The following is an 18,388-nucleotide window of genomic DNA, read 5'->3' on the forward strand; positions in this document are numbered from 1 at the left end:
CGGTTTTTTGCGTTTGAAAGATAATAGGCTTGGTTTTGAACATGTTGAATTTGAGAGACTTATGGGTTATGAAATTTGGGCCTCATTTTACTCATCTGCAAAATGAGCCGAATGGAACTCGATCTCTGAATTCTCTTTAAGCCCTAAGAGTCTGTGATTCCTCTTCTGACCAAAACATCCACCTGGCCCACAACCCATTCCTTTGCCTGCCCTCCTCCCTTCTGAAACACCCCTTAGCTCCTCCGTTCTCCTCTTTCACGACCCCTAATACCCACCTCTTCTCACGTGCACTCTCATCTCCCTGCTCCCCTCAAACCCATCTCTTGCCACAGCTTCTCCCTCCTGCTCTTCCCCCAAACTCCCTTCCCTCCTCAGCACAAACTCTTAGCTCCTTCTTCCAAGCCCACCTCCCTCAATCTCCAGTTTCCCTTCATCTCTTTAGCCACCTCACCCCGCCTCGTCCCGTCCCCCTCTTCACGTAAACCCAGCAAGACCAGACAGGCAAGCTTCCCCTGCTGAGAGGGTAGAGAGGGGCCCAGGGCTCCGGGAGCTGGGACCGCGAGGACCAGGGTAATGCCCCGCCCCCTGCCCCGCCCCCCAGCACATAGATATCCTTGCCCTCACTCATCATGGCGACCACTGCGGCTTCAGGGCTGGCGGCGGCGCTGGGCCTCCGTGACCTTTAACCTGCTGGCAGCGGGCGGAGGGGGGGGAGCCGCGGGCGCCGCCATATTGGCTGTTGTCCTGTCTCCGGGAGCGGCTGCGGCGGCGGGAGCGGCGGCGGCGGGAGCGGCGGCCCAGGGGCAGGCAGCATGACGCGGCGGCGGAACAAGCCCGGCGGCGGCAGCGGCGGCGGCGGGGCCCGCAGGGAGCGGGCTGTGGGGCCGCCCCCGCCCCCGCCGCAGCCTGAGCCGCCCTGCCCCGCCGCGGGCGCGGGGCTCTCGGACGAGGCGGCGGCAGCGGGGCTGGGCGGTTGCGAGGAGCCCGTGCGTGCCGGGCCCGAGCCGGGGCCGGGGCCGGGGCCGGGGCCGGGGCCGGGGCCGGAGCCGGAGCCGGAGCCGGAGCCGGAGCTGGAGCCGGGGCCGGGGCTGGAGCCGGAGCCGGAGCCGGAGCCGGAGCCGGAGCCGGAGCCGGAGCAGGAGCCGGAGCGGGAGCCCGAGCAGGAGCAGGAGGAGCAGGGCCCGGCCTCTGAGGTATGCTCTGGAGCGGGCGGGCGGGTCCCTCCCCTGCGGCCCCGCATCTCTGCCTGCAGCGGCTGCCGGCCCCGACCTGGTGGGGCCGGGCAGCTCTGGGCAGCGCCCCCCTGCAGGTGGCCCCGCGGCCGGCTCGGCTTCCTCCCCCGAGCTGGGCTGCAGAGGCCAAGCGGGCAGCGGTCCAGAGCCGGGGGGGTCCTCCTCTTGCCTCTTTACCTGGCAGTTACCCCGAGGAAGAGTAGGAGGATGACCTTCCCCCTTACCCAGGGGCTCCCTTTACACACACACACACCCTCCCCGGCCGCCGCTGCCCCGCGAGAGCCCGGGAGGAAGCGCGAGTCTCCAGTGCATGGGTGCTCCTTTCCACCTCGGGGATAACGAGCCTGGCTGCCCGGCCCTCCCTCCCTGGGAGATGCCCGAGGGAGGTCCAGGGGAGGATGACCTCCCGGGCTGGGGGTGCACAGTCCCACACCCAGGGCTTTGCGAGCCAGCTGGCTTTTCACACACTCCCTGCCATCTGATCCTCGGATGGGGGTAGGGGGAGAAGGGAAGGAGGGAGCGGGAAGGAGTGCCTCCCCTCTGCCTGAGTCCTCAGTCCCACACCCAGGTTCAGAAGGCCAGCTGGCTCTTCACTCATCCCCCTCCTTGGCAGTTGATTCTGGGGACAAGGGGGAGAAGGAGAATTGCTCCTCTGCTGCCAGTGCTTAAACCTATGTCCAGGCCAGGTCTAGGGCTCACCCTAGTGTTGAGGTGAATTGGCAAATCTTGGTCAGGGGAAGGTAGAAGATGCCCCTAAGAGAGTAGATGGAAGAGGATTCTACCTTGCAGTCAACCCCCTTGTCTGGAAGCTGGAGTTGATGGGATGGGGGAGGGGGAGAGGGAGGAAAGAATGGGAGTTATGGTTGTGCGTTTGTTCTGTGTTGGGCCTGCCCCTCGATGGATGCATTCAGGCAGAGGAGATGGAGTTCAGGGGCAAAGCGCTGGGTACCTTGTCAGTGCCTTTTCAGGTATTTGGGAGGCTGCAGCTGCCTGTGCTACAGATTCTCCAGGAGGGACTTGAGAATCACAGGGACAGGAGACTTCCCTCGGCTTGTTTTAACAAAGAATTCTGGAATTAACCTTGTGGAAGAGAGGTAGGCTGCAATCCGAAGGAGATTGGAGGGCTGTGTGCACTGAATGAGGTGGGATGGAAATGCATTTTTCACTTACTGCAAGAATCAAACATCTGTCAGCAGGGGAGTATCTGATGACTCCATGGACTCTTTTTTTCCTTTGAGGTTAGTGGGCCTGGGAGCAGGCAGAGTATGTGTCACCTTTGTTACTATAGCTAAAAGAGCTACATGTGGAAAGAATGATTGGGATTATATTTGGGGGCTATTGAGAAGCCAAAGATAGCTATGAGCTCTTCTCTGAAACCCATTTATCACATTGGCCTCTTTTAATTTTCAGATCATAAGCAGTTAGAACAATTTTTTTCTTTGATTTTTCTGTGATTCCCCCAAAATAGATTCATGGTGACAGGAAAGTATTTCTATAGAAATTCATTCTGTATTTCAGGAAACTAAAGCCTTAGAATACCTGGCCTAGTCTGGCACTTGCCAAAAATTATTAGGGGGCAGTTCCTTTGTAGTCCTCTTGGGATATAAAATGGAGTTACCACTTTTCATGAACAGGTGAGGGTATAGTTGGCCTTTGCTGGAGTTATCACTTCTGGATTCCCAGCTCTCCTGTTGATTGATTTCAGTCTTCTTCAGGTTGCTTAACCTTTTTCTGTCCCATAGTATCCCACCTATCTTTCCACTTCTGAAAAATTAGGACACTGGGATCACCAATGGTCAGGGTGAGAGATTCAGTATGTGTGTGTAATTCAGTGTAGTTGCCCTGTCTCTGCACAGAACATTGTCCCACAAATACACAGGTGTGGTACTAAAACTTCTCTTCATCTGTGGTTTCTGCTGAGGCACTGAAGCCTTGTTTGGGGAGGCCCACAGACAAATAAGTCGTATCATTCACCTGCTTTTTTTACCTCCTCAGTGCTGTACATTGGGGATAAACAGGAGGCCTATCCCTGAGTGTATTAACCAGATGCTTCGTAATAGTGCTAAATACATTAAACTCTGTGGCTGTTTTTTTTAAAGGGACAAGAAGTCTTTGTAACTAGCTCTTTACTCTGAGTCCTCTCTGGGAGTGGAGGCATAGGCATTGGTGGGGCCTCTGCCAAGATCACCTCCCTCCTAAGACCCTTGTTAACAAGTTATTTTCAAATTACTGTGCCAGAAACTACTCTCAGCTTACCTGAAAGGTGGGCCTGGGCCACTTTGGTTCCCTCAGCTTTGCACCCCAGCAATGCACTCAGTGAGGCTTGTCCAGACGAGGGTTGTAGGGCCATGAATCAGGAATTAGAAATGAGAAAAGGATGATTCTTATTAGATCATGCTGGTTTTTCCCCACCTCCTTTCTCCTTGGGCCTCTGATTCCCCTTGAGTATTTCCTCCAGGGTTTTGCCCAGTCTAGTTTGAAATGACTTGAGAGACTAGGCTTTTCCTACTGTTCTAGAAGTGACAATTCCCTGGACTCTCTTCATATACCATCACCATTCTCTCAGTAGTCAGTTTCTTGATAGGTTTCAAACCATCACATTAATGTTTTTTTTCTTTTTCTTTCTTTTTTTTTTTTTTTTGCACGAGGCAGTGGGGGTCAAGTGACTTGCCCAGGCTCACACAACTAGTGTCAAGTGTCTGAGGCTGGATTTGAACTCAGGTACTCCTGAATCCAGGGCCAGTGCTTTATCCACTTTTATCCACTGTGCCATCTAGTTGCCCCCTCATTGGTTAAAGGAAGAGACTGCCTTTTTTTTTTTTGGTGAGGCAATTGGGGTTAAGTGACTTGCCCAGGGTCACACAGCTAGTAAGTGTTAAGTGTCTGAGGCGGAATTTGAACTCAGGTCCTCCTGAATCCAGGGCCAGTGCTCTATCCACTGTGCCACCTAGCTGCCCCCACATTAATGTTTTGAAGACACTTTTTATTCTAAACTCCTTTCCATGGAGTGTCCCCCTTAGATTTCAGGTTTTTCATCCAGTTCTAACTTCCCTCTCAATTTTTGGACCAGATGACCAGAGAATCATAGAACTTTGAGCTAGAAGAGACCTTAGAAATCATCTAACATCATTGCCTTATTTTGTAGATGAGGAAACTGAGAGCCAGAGAGAAGTGATTTGCTTTTGGTGGCACAGCTACTGGATGGCCAGAATCCAAACTTGGTTCTTCTGATTTGAAATATCATGCTCTTTCCACTATCTTATGCTGATGTTTAAGGTTATTTTGTGGTCATTTACATATCCAATGTGTAATCATACTATAGAGGAAGCCCCTGAGATTTTTTATGTAGAGACTTACTTCTATTCAGTTTCTGTTTAGGATTTAATCTTCAGAACCTGAGGTCAGAGATACAAATTCCATTAACTTGCCTTTTACTAGGTTTCTGACAGTTCGTCTTACCTGAATACTTCCTCTGTCCCCCCCTACTTCCAAAGCAAAGAGCCTCAGAAGAAACTGTACCATTTGCTTCTATGGGAAAGCATCTTAAAGACACTTTTCAAAAGATTAGCCTCCTGAAATCTAGCTTTCACTTGGGAGCTGTTGCCTGTAAATACGTGGAAGCATACTAGGCTCTAAATGCCCCTCAACTCCACCTTAGTGAAGAATTTCTTCTGGGTATGGAATGGGTTCTAGAAAGGCCAAGGAGCTGTCCTACCTTAGGGAAAGAAGGGCTGGCCTAGTGTCTGTATCTATTGTCTGATTGGGGTAAAGTGGAAGTAGTAACTTAGCTCCCATTTTTAAAGCCTTTTCCTTTTTCCTTATTACTACCCTATGCAGTAGTCATTACAAGTGTCATTCCCATTTTAAAGATGCAGAAACTAGCACAGAGCAGGGAAATGACTTGCTAGAAGTATATCAAAGTCAGGATTTGAACCTAGTGTCCTTCTGACTAGTCTAGTGTGTATCCCACTAGACACTATCTGGATTTGGAGTCAGGGTAACTGGATTTAAATCCTGGAACTTACTGCCTGTGTGATCTGAGGCAAGTAACTTACTTGGGCCTCAGTTTTCTTATTTGTCAAATAAAGGGGATGAGAACCAGATGATCCTTGAGGACCTTTTCAGCTTTAAATCCTATGACCCTATTGTTTTCGTTTGAATGCAGGTATACTATCATATTGTGATTTCTCTCAACAACTTCCTTTTCCCCCCTCTCCCAATTCTTATAGAGCAATTGGCTATTACTTACCAGGTAATTCTTATATCTTTCCTATTTCAAGCCCTTAGCATTCCAGTTCTCCGTAATTTTCCCCTTCCTGGGCATTAGAATGCCTAGAGTCTTGATTCAATCTTGAGAGTTGCCAAGTCTGTGCCTTTCCTGACCACAATATTCTTCACTCCCTTGGAAAATAGGAAATGGAGACACAAAGTGAGTGCATGACTTGTTGTTTGTCCTCGAAGAGGACCAGTGACAGCAGGGGGATGATGTTTTGACTTGCAAGTGAAGTGGATTCAAGGGAGGCAGAGTTGAGCAAAGCTTCGAAGCTAAGATGTATAGCAGTGAACATCTATTGCATCTTTTGGCCACAAGTGAGTACCGGACTGGCAGCTTTAAATGATCTTAACTCATATTCTAGGACTGAAATGTTCCCTCTACTTGCCTAGGCCTTATACTACAAAAGGGTGACAGCAGTGGCCCTCTTTAGCTTAAATGACGCCAATCCCCTAAGGTTTCTTCCATAGTCCAAAGTTACAGCTTTACCCAATTCTGCAAATGGGATGTTTGCTGTGGAGATGGGGAAACCTTTTTAAAACAAGATTAGGCAGGTCTGTCTCCCCTGCTAGGAAGCTGTGTAATATTGATCACTGGAAGCAGGTTTGTTGGGTACTGAAATCAGGGAAACTGTGCTTTTTTCAAAAGCTTAAGTTGTCAGCTAATGAACTGGCAATGTACTTGCTGCAGATTCTCTACATGTTGACTTGTACAGAATTGTCCTGTCCCCTAAAGCTGATTTGGCAGCTTCAGTAGGAATGTTGGTTTGACTTGTGTAGGCAGTTATGGGAAAAGGCTTCAGGGTGTTGAAGTTGATTTTTTTTTTTTAGGATGTAGATCACTAATGGTTATTAATGTCCCAATACTCTAATTACTTTGGGGCTCAACATGTTCCAAGGTGCTAGAGCACCTAGCAGTTTCATCTTGGTACTGAATATTTTTGCCTAATCTTACCTGAAGCCACAGAAGTGCACTTCATTTTTCTTGTTCATGTGTGTTTGACTTCACTATCATGAGAAACTGAAAAAGAGTCTAACAATGCACAGTGTTAACTTCGATGGACAGCAGGGGATATCTGCCTGATGGCTTCTCAGCAGCCATTAAAACTATTTTAACTTATATTCTGCTCCCTACATATACCTCAGGAAATGGGACAACAGGAAATCTGCCCATCCTGTATATGGAAATACTCAATCCAGGTGTGTTGAGCTCTCTCTGAGATTTTCAGAGTCTAGAAGTAGCTAGGTGGGTATGATGGATAGAGCACTGGATCTGGAGTCAGGAAGACTGAGTTCAAATCCTGCTTTAGACACTTCCTAGATATGTGCCCCTGAGCAAGTCAATTCACTTAACTTCTGTCTACCACAATTTATTTCCTCATCTATAAAATGAGGATGATAATAGTGGCACCCACCTTCCAGGGTTGTTATGAGGATCAGATGAGAAGGTTTATAAAACACTTCTGAAACTTTAAAGTACTATATAAATGCTAGCTGTAATCATCACCTTTCAAGATCCTTCTATAGACAGTCAGTGGTCCTAGCTTGAGTTTTGAGCGGAATTTTGGAACCATTATTTCATTTTCTTTTTTATTACCCTTTCTTTAAAAGCTGGACAGTTCTTGGGGGCAGCCAGGTGGCGCAGTGGAGAAAGCACTGGCCTTGGATTCAGGAGGACCTGAGTTCAAATCCGGCCTCAGACACCTGACACTTAACTAGCTGTGTGACCTTGGGCAAGTCACTTAACCTTCATTGCCGCCCCCCCCCCCCCGAAAAAAAAAAAGGCCAGACAGTTCTACTGACTCCTAAACTTTTGTTCTTCCTTCTGTATCTAAAACACATTTGCTCAGACCCATTATTTGTGTACTCCCCTCCTTGGCATTGTGAATGACTCTCAAACTATTCCCATTGCTTAGTACATTAGAATGGCTGCTTCACTAGATAAATCAGTACTGTGCTTTTTTGCCTAAAGATCAGCCATATATAGCCTAAGGGCCAGAGAGATGGTTGATGCTTCATTCTTCCATTACTCTCTAAGAGGTGTTTACTGATTGATATAGTTAATTGTGCCTAGCCAGGAGACCTTGAAGAGTTCCCAAAGTTAACCTGGGTGAGAAAAAAAAAAGCACATTTTGGCAGAGTTGAGGATGGAAGGCCCTCTGTGCTGGAAGCTAGGGATCATTTATTGTAGCTCTATCCATTTATCTGTTTTGAAGACATGTGTTTACTCTTATGGAGTATGCTGGCAAGAAGATGGTGGTGAATGTAGTATGCAATGTTTTAGACTGCTGATTGAGTCATACTGCTTGCTTTTGAAAGAAAATCTTGCTGCCACTGTCCATTGCCTTTTCTGGTGATAATATCCTGGGGAAATCTGGGGATACCTGAGAGCCAAGAAATTTACATAGGCCATTTTCAAATAGAATTTTGACCATATTGAAGACCCGTTGGACAGATGCTGTTCATCTTTGGTGTATCCTTAACAAGCAAATGTAGACTCTTAGGTCTAAAGAGTCCTTTGAAGAAATTACTGTACTCTTACTGCTGGGAGTAATAGCTAAACCTCAGGATAGCTCTTAGCAACTTCCTGGGCATCCTGGTTGTAGGTCAGGAAGATTTTCCAGGAGTACTGATATTAGAGTTTTGACTCATGTCATCAGAAGGAATTTTAAAATTTGCTTTGAGCATCTCTCCCCTCCCCCCCCATTGCTGATGTATTCCCTTAAATGCACCCTATTCCCGTCATCAGATGATTAAGATTTCTAGAGACTACCTAAAACAAAGGAAATCAAATGTCTGATGGTTGTTCAGAGAGCAGTGGTGAGGATCAGTCAGCCCAGTTCCTGTTACCTCACAGACACAAACTATAACTACTGGGAGCCTTTGGGAGATCATGGTTATTACTTAGACCATTGCAAGATCTTGTGACAAAAGCAAATTTAAAAGAAAAATGATTGTCAATTTAGCATGGAGCTTCTTTTTTTGAGATCTTTTTTTTTTTTAAACCATAAACCGAGCTTTCGTGATTGAACCAGAGAACAGAGTAGATACATTGTCACCAACTTCCTTTGGTTCTGTAACATTTTTAGGAGGCACCAGAATGTCCTAGCTTAGTATTTGTTTTCCCCTGTTAGAGAAGGGGTGGTCTGTAGTGGAGAAGGGAAAGAATGTAACCATAATTGGGAACTGTAGTCTTCAATGTTGCACTGCCTCTGACCTGACCTTTGTGTGACTTCTTATCCACCCTGGAATATGGAGTACAGACAGGGTATGTCCCAAGGATGTACTCTTGATATCCTTGAGGGCAGGGACTGTTTTTTGCTTTTTGTTTGTATTTCCAATGCTTAGTACAGTGCCTAACACATGATAAGTGCTTAATAAATTCTTGTGGCTTGGTTGGTCTGTACAAAACTGAGTTGTTTCTGGAATACTTAGCAGGTTAGGTTCTGGTTTTCTATGAGGTTCCTGATTCAGAGAGGGTTCTGTTAGGGGATTGAAACAAGATGACCTTGGGACTCCTTGAGTAGACCTGAATGATAAAAGGCAAACCCTCAGAATCTATCTTTTTTTTTTTTTACCGAAGAGTCCAAATCAGTTGATTCTTCATGCTTGTTCACATCTGGATACATGCCCAGAGAAACACTAGACTGACCAGTTCAGGGATTGGTGTCCAGGTTAGGGGGAAGAGAGTGGGGAGGTGCATTGGAGGGGTTAGTTAGCCATTGTGCTGGACTTTTGGGTATGAGAAATTGTTCTAGCCACTTTTGGTGGAGTAAGACCTGCTAAGAAATATGGTAGGTTCTCCAAGCATCCTGTTAGGGGGCTGTACTATATGGCTTTCTGCCACAGACGCTGGGTGTTTGCTGCCTACATTATACCTCTGAGAAAGTTCCTAGAATGAAGACATTAATTCTCTTCGTAGGTAAGCCAGTGAGAACTTGTTATACCTGTCTTCTCCATGAGCATGAAACTTATGGTTGTGAGTGAGTAGGTTTCTAGAGAACCACACTTGAAGCAGGAAGGGAAACTGGTCCAGTCAGATAACCTTCTGCCCCTACTGCCTCGCCCATCTCTACTCCCAGTTTTGAAAGCTGTGAAATCTTTTTGTGTATGCCATTGAGTTTTTAAAAGAGCAGTCTGTGATCAAAAGAAAATTGATCCTTTGCCTGACTGGTGACATACCAGTGCTTGAAATGAAATGATTTCTCCACAGACCCTGGAAGATGGTTTTAAAACTCTTTAAAGATTAGGAGAGGGAATCAGAAGCCACTAAAAAGACAGGGAAACTGGTAGTAGTCTGCTGCTTTTCCCTCAATAAGGCTATGAGTAGAACCAGTATTGAGTGAAGAAGAATGGGCTTGTTATCTGGCAGACTTTTCTTTGTGGTCACTTATGTTTTGGTATGCCAGGACATTTGCCTTATGTCTCTGAAAACTTTTCTGAATGACTTTTGGCAGGTGACCACATATATATTGAATGGGAATTAGTAACTTTAATCCCAGGCATTTTCTAGTTTATAGGAAGAAGGCATTTTGAGAATGGGTGATAGGAGCACTAATTAGTAAGAATGTGAAAACTTATTCATAGGAACACTTATTAGATGAGTGGGGCACAGGACATGGCCATGATGGCATTGTATGGACACTTCTCTGTTATTGTCATCTCTGCATAATCAGGGCTTGGAAGTGGTCTTGGGTTCTTGAAGCTTATTCCAGTAGAGTGCCAGCCTTTGTGGGTCAGCTCAGTTTGGAAAGGCTTTGAATATGACAAAGAAGTCATCTCTTGTCCAGCTTAGTGAACTTTAGACAGGCTTATCATGAGAAGGTTGGTCATCAGATAATTTTTTTTTTTCAGCCACAGCTACTCATAAAGACTGTCTATTCAGGCATGGAAGGTTTGTGATCTGCAATCAGGGGATGGAGCACCCACACTGATGAAATCATGGATCTTTTGAAGATTTGAAGTAAGGGCCCTACAAAAGTTGAAAATGCAGGCAAGATGGAACCAGAATGAGCGTCAGGGCTGAATCTTGGGTGAGAACTTGGGAAGATCTTCGAAGTATCTGATATTCACCAGAACCTAGACTAGGAGGTAGGATTGGGTAAGAATTGGGAGCTAAACTATTGCCGGACATTGAATAATTGCAAAAGTCAGGAACTGGGAGGTGGGGAGTGGGAAGGAGAGAAGGCAGATTTTTATTGATTGAAAAAATATAAATTTTTTTTTAAGTGAGGAACTGTGGGGCTAATAACCTGGAGACAATGTGATTTTTCCCTGAGAGCAGCTAAAAATGGGAAAGTAGAGAAGATCCTAAGATGCATACCAAAGCAGCCATCAACACTGGAAGAAATCTGAAAGTAAAAACCAAATGAAGAAAAGGTTAGCAGTTGTCTAAGTAGATTGATGAGGCTGTACAAGGAACTCATTGACCAGCTTAGGTTTTTTAAAAGACGTACAGAAGGAGGAAGCGAGAGCAGGTAACTGAGAACACATATAGAAGTCCTTTAAGAATGTAAGAATGTGGGGGGGCAGGCTAGGTGGCACAGTGGATAAAGCACTGGCCCTGGATTCAGGAGGGCCTGAGTTCAAATCCAGCCTCAGACATTTGACATTTGCTAGCTGTGTGACCTTGGGCAAGTCACTTAACCTTCATTGCCCCACCCCCCAAAAAAAGAATGTTAAGAATGTGAAAACCCCAAAAGAAATGAAACTTCCAGTGAATTCTAAGAGTAAAGAAGGGGGTGGGGGCTGGGGAACACCACTCAGGGTAGATGAAACCATGACAACAGGTGACCAAGAGAAGGTAGAGCTGTTCAAACCCTTGTTTTGCTCTTGTTTCTTCTGCCAAGGAGAATGAACTTTAGGTTAGAGATTATAGGGAAAAAAGAGTCCACAGGAATATGAAACTCAAGTTATGATTACGGTAAGAGGATAGATGTCTTTATTGCTACAAGCCACAGATGAACATATTCCAGGACATTTGGAAGGACTTGATGTGTGGTTGAGCTGAGAGTTATCACAGGATTTGAGGCAGCCAAAGTTCTGATTTTCAAGGAGGCTGGTGAGTTTATTATTGATTTTGCCCACGTGTATATTAGATAAATTATATAATACCATGTATCATCATCATTTTAAAAATTTGTATTGCTATCTTTTGTGCCTTCATTTCTAAATACATATATTCCTATCAGCAATCCAGATCTCATAATAAAGGATAAAAAAGAAAAAGGATAAGTTAGAGTTTAGCAAACTAACATCAGCTGAATTTGGACTATATGCATACTGTTCCACACCTATAGTCTTGGGATCTCTTCAAGAAAAGGGGAGACAATGAGTTTCCTCATCTACAATGCTGATGAAATTCTTGGGAAATTTAGGCACTTCTAGGACCAGGGTGTTTTTGTTCCTTTTTTACAGAAAAATGTAGGTGATGGAAAAACAAAAGATATCCATAAAACTAACCTCAGTTGGGGGCAACTAGGTGCCGCAGTGGATGGAGCACCGGCCCTGGATTCAGGACCCGAGTTCAAATCTGGCCCTAGGCAAGTCACTTAACCCCAATTGCCTCACAAAAAACAAAAAACAAAACAAAAACAAAAAATACCCCTAATCTTGGTTCCTTTTTTGATAACAGTTCTTAAATGGCACATCAGTGAATACCATAAATATCATTATATACTTGTATTTCAGCAAGGCATTTGACTATAAAATCTAGTACCTTTTCCACTTTTTGGTTCCAAAAGGCTGTGACTTTGAATCCCATTTTTTACTACGTTTGTGATCTTGGGCAGTCCATTTAACTTCCTAGAGACTCATTTTTCTCATCTATAAAATGAGGACATTAAAGTAGGTGATCTCTAAAGTTCCTTACATGTTTATAACTTCTCAAAATTTTAAAGTATCCTTGATGGGAAGAGAGATTAGTTATCAACCTATAGTTAGGTCGATATGGAACCAGTTGAAAGTTGTAGTAAATTAACCTCATTTACCTAAAGAGTGGTGATCCAAAACCTCCTAAAGAAAAATCTTTAGTGGAATACTCTAGGAATTAGTCCTTGGTCCTAATCAGTTCATTTGTATTGATGAGATGTATTGTAGAGATAATACCCAATTTGTGGGTGACACAGTTAGAAATAGCTAATACATTATATAACCTAGGCTATACCTTTGAATTAGGATCCCAAAATAGCTTAGGTTAGAATAATGGACCAAATATAATATGTAATTTAATAGGGATATGTATGAAATCCTATACTTGGAAGCAAAAACTCAGTTGCACCAAGTGCAGTAGCAGGCATGTGGAGAGACACCATTTCTAAGTGAAAAGGGCTTGGAGGTTACAGTAGACTGCAAGCTCAATATAAATAACCAGTGTTAGCTGACAACCAGAAATCTAAGGGAGTCCTGGGCTTTGTGTTCAGAATGAGGGAGGCTGCACTCCTGCCCTGGTCCCATCACATCTGGAATTAAGTTCTCAATCTCCTAGTAGCACATTTCAGCAAGAACGTCAGTAAGCTGGAGCAGTTCTAGGAGATGTCATCCAGGATTATTGTTAGGAAACTTAAAGCCACATCATACTATGATTAACTTAAGGAACTGAGAAAGTTTGGTCTGGAGAAGTGAATACTTGTGGGGAGGGGGAGAGGACATAATAGCCGTCTTCAAGTGAAGGGCTCTCACATAAGACAGGGATTAGACTTGTTTTATTTGGCTTTAGAAACAGAATGAGGAGCAGTGGGTGGAAATCACAGAAAAGCAAAGTTTTAGCTCGGTATAAGAAAAAATGTCTACTCTTTAGAGCTGTCCCAAAGTGGAATGGGATGCCTTCATAGATAGTGAGCTCCCCCTTACTGGAAGTAATTCAGTGGAGGCTGCATGACCTCTGATAAGGCATGCAGTCATTGAGGTTCTGGATCAGGGCTTGGGCTAGACATGTTCCAAGGCCCCTGCTGGTTCTAGGATACTATCAGTGACTAAGGGAATGACTGGCTAAGCAGTGTTGCATGGTGACCATAACTGATTGGTTAGGTTATGAAGGAAGGCTCAGAGTAACCCAGGCTGAGTGCAAAATGCAAACTATCAAATTTTTTATTTCTAGGAAGACAATTCTAAATAAGGCACTCTGAGGAAGAGAGGCCCAAAGGGTAATTTGGCCCGTAGAAAACCTCCAGAGTGATTCTGTAGAGCAGCAGTGCTAAGTGACTGGACAGGATTCTGCAATCTCTCATCCTCTCCTCAGAGTTAGAGACACTTGGGTGAATGTCTGATTTCAGGATGTGTCCTTTTCTGAAGAGTTGGGTGTACTTTCTTCCCAGATGTGATATTAATCTCCCTTTAATGTTCCATGGTATCCTTGCCTACTAACTAGATAGCTGGAGGGGCCAGGTAGGGGTAGGAGTGGGAGTGGCATTCTACTACCACTTTTGGGAAGTGTGCTAACTCTCTTAGGTAGGAGAAGCCCTTATGTCTGAGAGAGTCCAGCCTTCTCATACTACTGTAGTCACAGAACAGAGGGAACAAGATGGTGCATTTCAATGTGACAGGCACAGCTGTCACAAAATATCTTGAGGAAGACCAGATCCCCACCCACCCCACCCCCAATCCCAACTGCCTGGTTGGCATTTGATCACAGGCATTTGCTTTCGGCTCCTTGCTTGCTTGCTAAACCTAGCCTGCCCTTTTGAAATGAGGTTTCGGTTCTAAAGCCAGGCCATTGTGAAAAGAATCAAACCAGTGACTTGGGAACCTTCATTGTACAGAACTTCATTTTCTCATCCATTGCCTTAGGAACATTCCAAATCATCATTACTTGTTCCAAAGTTAAACAGGAGTGATTCTTGCCCTTGGAGAGGTGATATTCTAAAGTGGATGGTATTTATATGTTTGTCACATAAAATAGAGACTGTAATGGCTATATGGACACACCTCTATATAGACACAAAATGGAGAGATTTATATTAGACGTAATGATATCCACTTGGCAGTGCTCACCAGTTTAAGGAGCCAGCTGATACTCTCAGTGTCTGCTCTCCTAGTTTCAACCTCTAATTTTGGATGGAGCTGCCTATCTTCTCTCCCTCATCCCTCATTTTTTCCTGATCTGTAAAATGAGGGAGTTGGACTAAATAATGTCTAAGGTCCTACCCATCAGTCCTATGATCCTCCTCCTAGAGTATTTTGGGAAAAATCTGACTAAAAAGCCCATTTCTTGAAAAATCCACTGTTAAACTTCTTGAGAGTGCCTCTGTTGCAGTGGGAATGAAAACACCTTTCTGTGTGCTTCAACTTCCTCTCTGGCCTCTGACCTTTCCCTCCCCTTCCAGTGCAGGAATACCATGTGTTTTGATGCAGCCCGTCAGTGGTGCTGCCTATTGTCCAGGAGTTCGCTGCCCTCGGCAGACAATGGGGGAACCTTTCTCTGGTCTAGCATTGTGCTCTCCATGGCTGTCACACTCGCTCAGTGACTGCTGGAGCTGCCACCTGCCTTCTGTGCTTAATGCCACTCAGGGAATAAACAAACCTTCAGGATCCAGGTTTATTGTGTGAGAGGAATGAGAGAGTAGTGAAGGGGGCTGAGATTTGCTTCCCATGGCACACATCTGGTGAGACAGAATCCTGGCAGAAGGAGGACTCTACTGGGGGCAGCTGGGGCCCCTGTGTGGTGGGCTTCAGAGCTCAGTGCTCAGTGGAGAGAAGATGGGGGATGGGGCTTCAGGGTTGGTGGGAAGGATGTAGCAAATCAAAGGATGCCTGAAGCAGGGCCCGGGTTAAAGAGAGGGATGGTAGAGGGAGAAATCCTCTCCTGGATTGAGGCAGCACAGTTTCCTAGCCTTTGTGTTTCTGCTATTCTCTCCTAAATAGCTGGGACCTTCAAGTCAAATTCCCATGGGATGACATTCTGTGTGTCCTGAAACCAAGGTGAGCGTTATAGGGAATGTGATGTAGGTATTGTCTTGGGCTCTTCCTCTTGGGCACCTAGTTATTGAGAAATATCAGACCCAGTAACTTCCAGTATGATAACGAAAAGCAGCACAACTCAGTGCTTGGCAGGGTTGAGGAGAAAATGGTAACTACATACTTAAAACTGGAACTGCAAATTGTTGGAATTCTTTTTGGACTGCAGTCTGGCAACACAGTCACCAAAATAATCTTATCCTTTGATCCAGTAATCCTATTATTGGGGGTATACCCTCTCAGTGTATAAAGGAGGAAAAACCATCCAATTAAACACATCGAGAGAGAACAATATTATTTGTAATTGCAGAGACTGGAAGCAACCTAAGTGTCCAACAGTGAATGGCTAATAAACTATAGTAGATGAATGTGATGGAAGACTACCAATCCATTTAAAATGAGTATAAACAATATATGGAAAAATTGGAACGGTAGTGGTATAAAATTAAGTGAAGAGAAGTAGAGGCAGGAGCTCTGCCGTCTACTCTAGAGAGGTAGCGTGGCACATAGCAGAAGGGACATTCCACTGGCCCTGGAGTCAGGAGGCCTGGGGTTGAATCCCACTTCTTCTGCTGACTAGCCAGGCAAGTCACTTAACTTTGGAGCATATTTTGTGGGTTTTTTAATTGTTAAAATAGAAATAATAATGATACTTAAACTACCAACTTTACAGAGTTGTCATGAAATCCTTTGGAAACCCTAAAACACTATCTAAATGTAAGCTGCTATTATGAAAGAAAAAAGAGATTCCTAAAATGCAGAGATGAATAGAAGGAGATCCAGAGGAGTAGCTAATAAGTTGTCATGGAATACTGTTTGTAGAAATTCATTTTTTTAAAAAGTGCAAATACTTGTAAAAGTATTGCTTAATTGGTTTTCTTTTAGAAGTTATGTGTACAATTATTTAAAAAAGAAACTTTCCTGTTGCTGTTCTCAAGGTAAACTGATTTCCGATGGACTAGTGATAGAGTCAGATGGTTGCTGACTATCCTGTGGGAGTAGCAGGGCCAAGGTCGGCTCATGCCTATACCTGCTCCCTCAGAGCTATGAGGTCCAAATGACTGAGTGTCTTTGGTAGAATAAAAGGAATACTCACTGAATTTTGAGGTCCCTTGTCATGGGCTGAGGTCTCAGCTCTGCTGCTAGTGTGACCTTGAACAAGTGATTTCATGTGTCTCTGGGCCCTTGTTTTCCTCACTTTCAGTGGAGTATGTTGGGCTAGATGATCTCTAATGACCCTTCCTGCACTCAGTTCTATGCTTCCATGAAATTCCCTGTTGTTCTCATTGGACTCGGCTCTTGTGAATGCCCTCTGGACTTTCCATTAGACACACCGTGCTCCATTGCTGAGTTCTAGACATGTTATTTTGCAGTGACTACTAAACAGCTGCTTAGCTTCCCAAAAGGAACTCTATGCAGAGACACAACGAGCAGCAATTATGGAAGTGTCGAACATCATGATTATATTGCTTCAACTTTTAAGTGTCTCTTTTCTGAGTATCCAATACAATGTGAGATATTTTGATATACTTTTGGAACTACTTAGAGGTATCTTTTTTCCCCTCTCTTAATAAGCTACCTAGGGAATAAATTTTAGGGACGTGTGCCAGTTCAACTGTACATTACAAATTAAAACAAAACCAAAAAAATAACTTAATGCAAAGATTCCATATCAAGGCCCAATTTGAGGAGCTGACGTAATGCTGGGTGTATTGCATTTCCCTTGCTAGGTTTCTTTTGAAGAAGTTGATACTTTTATCAGTGCAGTGATTGAATTCCTTGTAGGTGTCTAGTACTGTGAAGCAAGACAATTTTAGGAAGGGGCCCCTCAGTGCTGTGCTGAATAGAACATGGAGAGTTTTGTCTCTTGAGTTGGGTTTATAGTTAAAATACTAGGTTTCCATCATGTCTCCTCTTCCCTCTCACCCCTCTGAGTTTGGATTGGTCAGATCCATATGGTTAAATCTGTACAGTGAATGCTAGGTAGCCTATGCTAGGATGATGCAAATAGGGTCATGTTGGTCCCTTCCAAACCTATGTTCTCCCCCAAGGAATTGGATTAGCTTTCTAGTCTTATTTATTTATTTTTTAATCACATGCTAATTACTATATAGACTGCATAGGAAGCTGAGTAAATAACGATCTTTAGGAAGACCCGGTCATTTCTCTTTATGCTTGAATTTTCCAACTTCTCAACCATCTTGCCCTGACTGCTTGGTCCCAATAGATGTCTTCCCTCTCCCTCCCCACAGCCTCACCCCCTGAGAAACCTTGTTTGTGTCTGTCATGCAGGTTCTCCCAACTTCTAACCAGTCAGTGCAGACTTGCTGCTTGCTTTGTCATCGGGAGCGCAAAGACTGGGGAGGCCCTTCCCACAATGGGCTGGTCTCCTCCTCTGGGGAGAAGCTTCCACCTGACTTTGTGCCAACGATCGTGCAGAATCTGCTGGGAGAGATGCCTCTATGGATCTGTCAGAGCTGCCGAAAGAGTGTGGAGGATGAGGAAAGGAAGGCCCTTCAAGAACAGCCCCTGTCGGTAGGTACATGGTGTCCTACAACTGCAGAGAAGGTGCCCATAAACCAGAATTTGTCCCAATCCCAAGACGTGTGGGGGAAGATGTTAGAGATGCCTCAGAAAAGATCCTGTAATTTCTGTTCTGAGGGGATATATGTCTCCTTATATATCCCCTCAGGTGACTTCTGTTGGATGACTCCACTGACCCATGCACCGGGAGGCTGGAGTCACTGTTTTGAGTGGCAGCAAAACTCTGGGTATCAGGTTTTTGAAAGAGGAGAGAGGACTAGGTGGCCTATTACCTCCCTTGGATAGTTCTGTGAGAGCAACCTGAAGGCACAGCTGCATGGTCTGGGTGATAGCAAACCCTGGCCAGTGCTGCTACTTCACAGAATATTAGAGCTGGAAGGGACCTT

General features: G+C 44.9%; 1 protein-coding gene across 6 annotated transcripts in view; it reads left to right on the plus strand.

The window, feature by feature from the left end:
• Window positions 1-1,099: 1,099 nt before the first annotated feature.
• Window positions 1,100-18,388, plus strand: part of FAM193B (family with sequence similarity 193 member B) — a 49,048-nt gene continuing 31,759 nt past the window's right edge. The window contains exons 1-3 of one of the 6 annotated variants that reach the window (XM_043983461.1): window positions 4,148-5,822; window positions 10,359-10,595; window positions 17,751-17,993. In XM_043983461.1, coding sequence (XP_043839396.1) covers window positions 17,913-17,993 — 81 coding nt within the window. In that variant the 5' untranslated portion in view covers window positions 4,148-5,822; window positions 10,359-10,595; window positions 17,751-17,912. Of the gene's footprint in view, window positions 1,194-1,259; window positions 2,327-4,147; window positions 5,823-10,358; window positions 10,596-14,149; window positions 15,423-17,750; window positions 17,994-18,388 lie in introns of those variants that run through there. The other 5 variants (XM_043983462.1, XM_043983465.1, XM_043983464.1 and 2 more) reach the window with 5 other exon arrangements.

Source organism: Dromiciops gliroides, chromosome 2 (genome assembly GCF_019393635.1).
Source record: "Dromiciops gliroides isolate mDroGli1 chromosome 2, mDroGli1.pri, whole genome shotgun sequence".
Taxonomy (NCBI): Eukaryota; Metazoa; Chordata; class Mammalia; order Microbiotheria; family Microbiotheriidae; genus Dromiciops; species Dromiciops gliroides.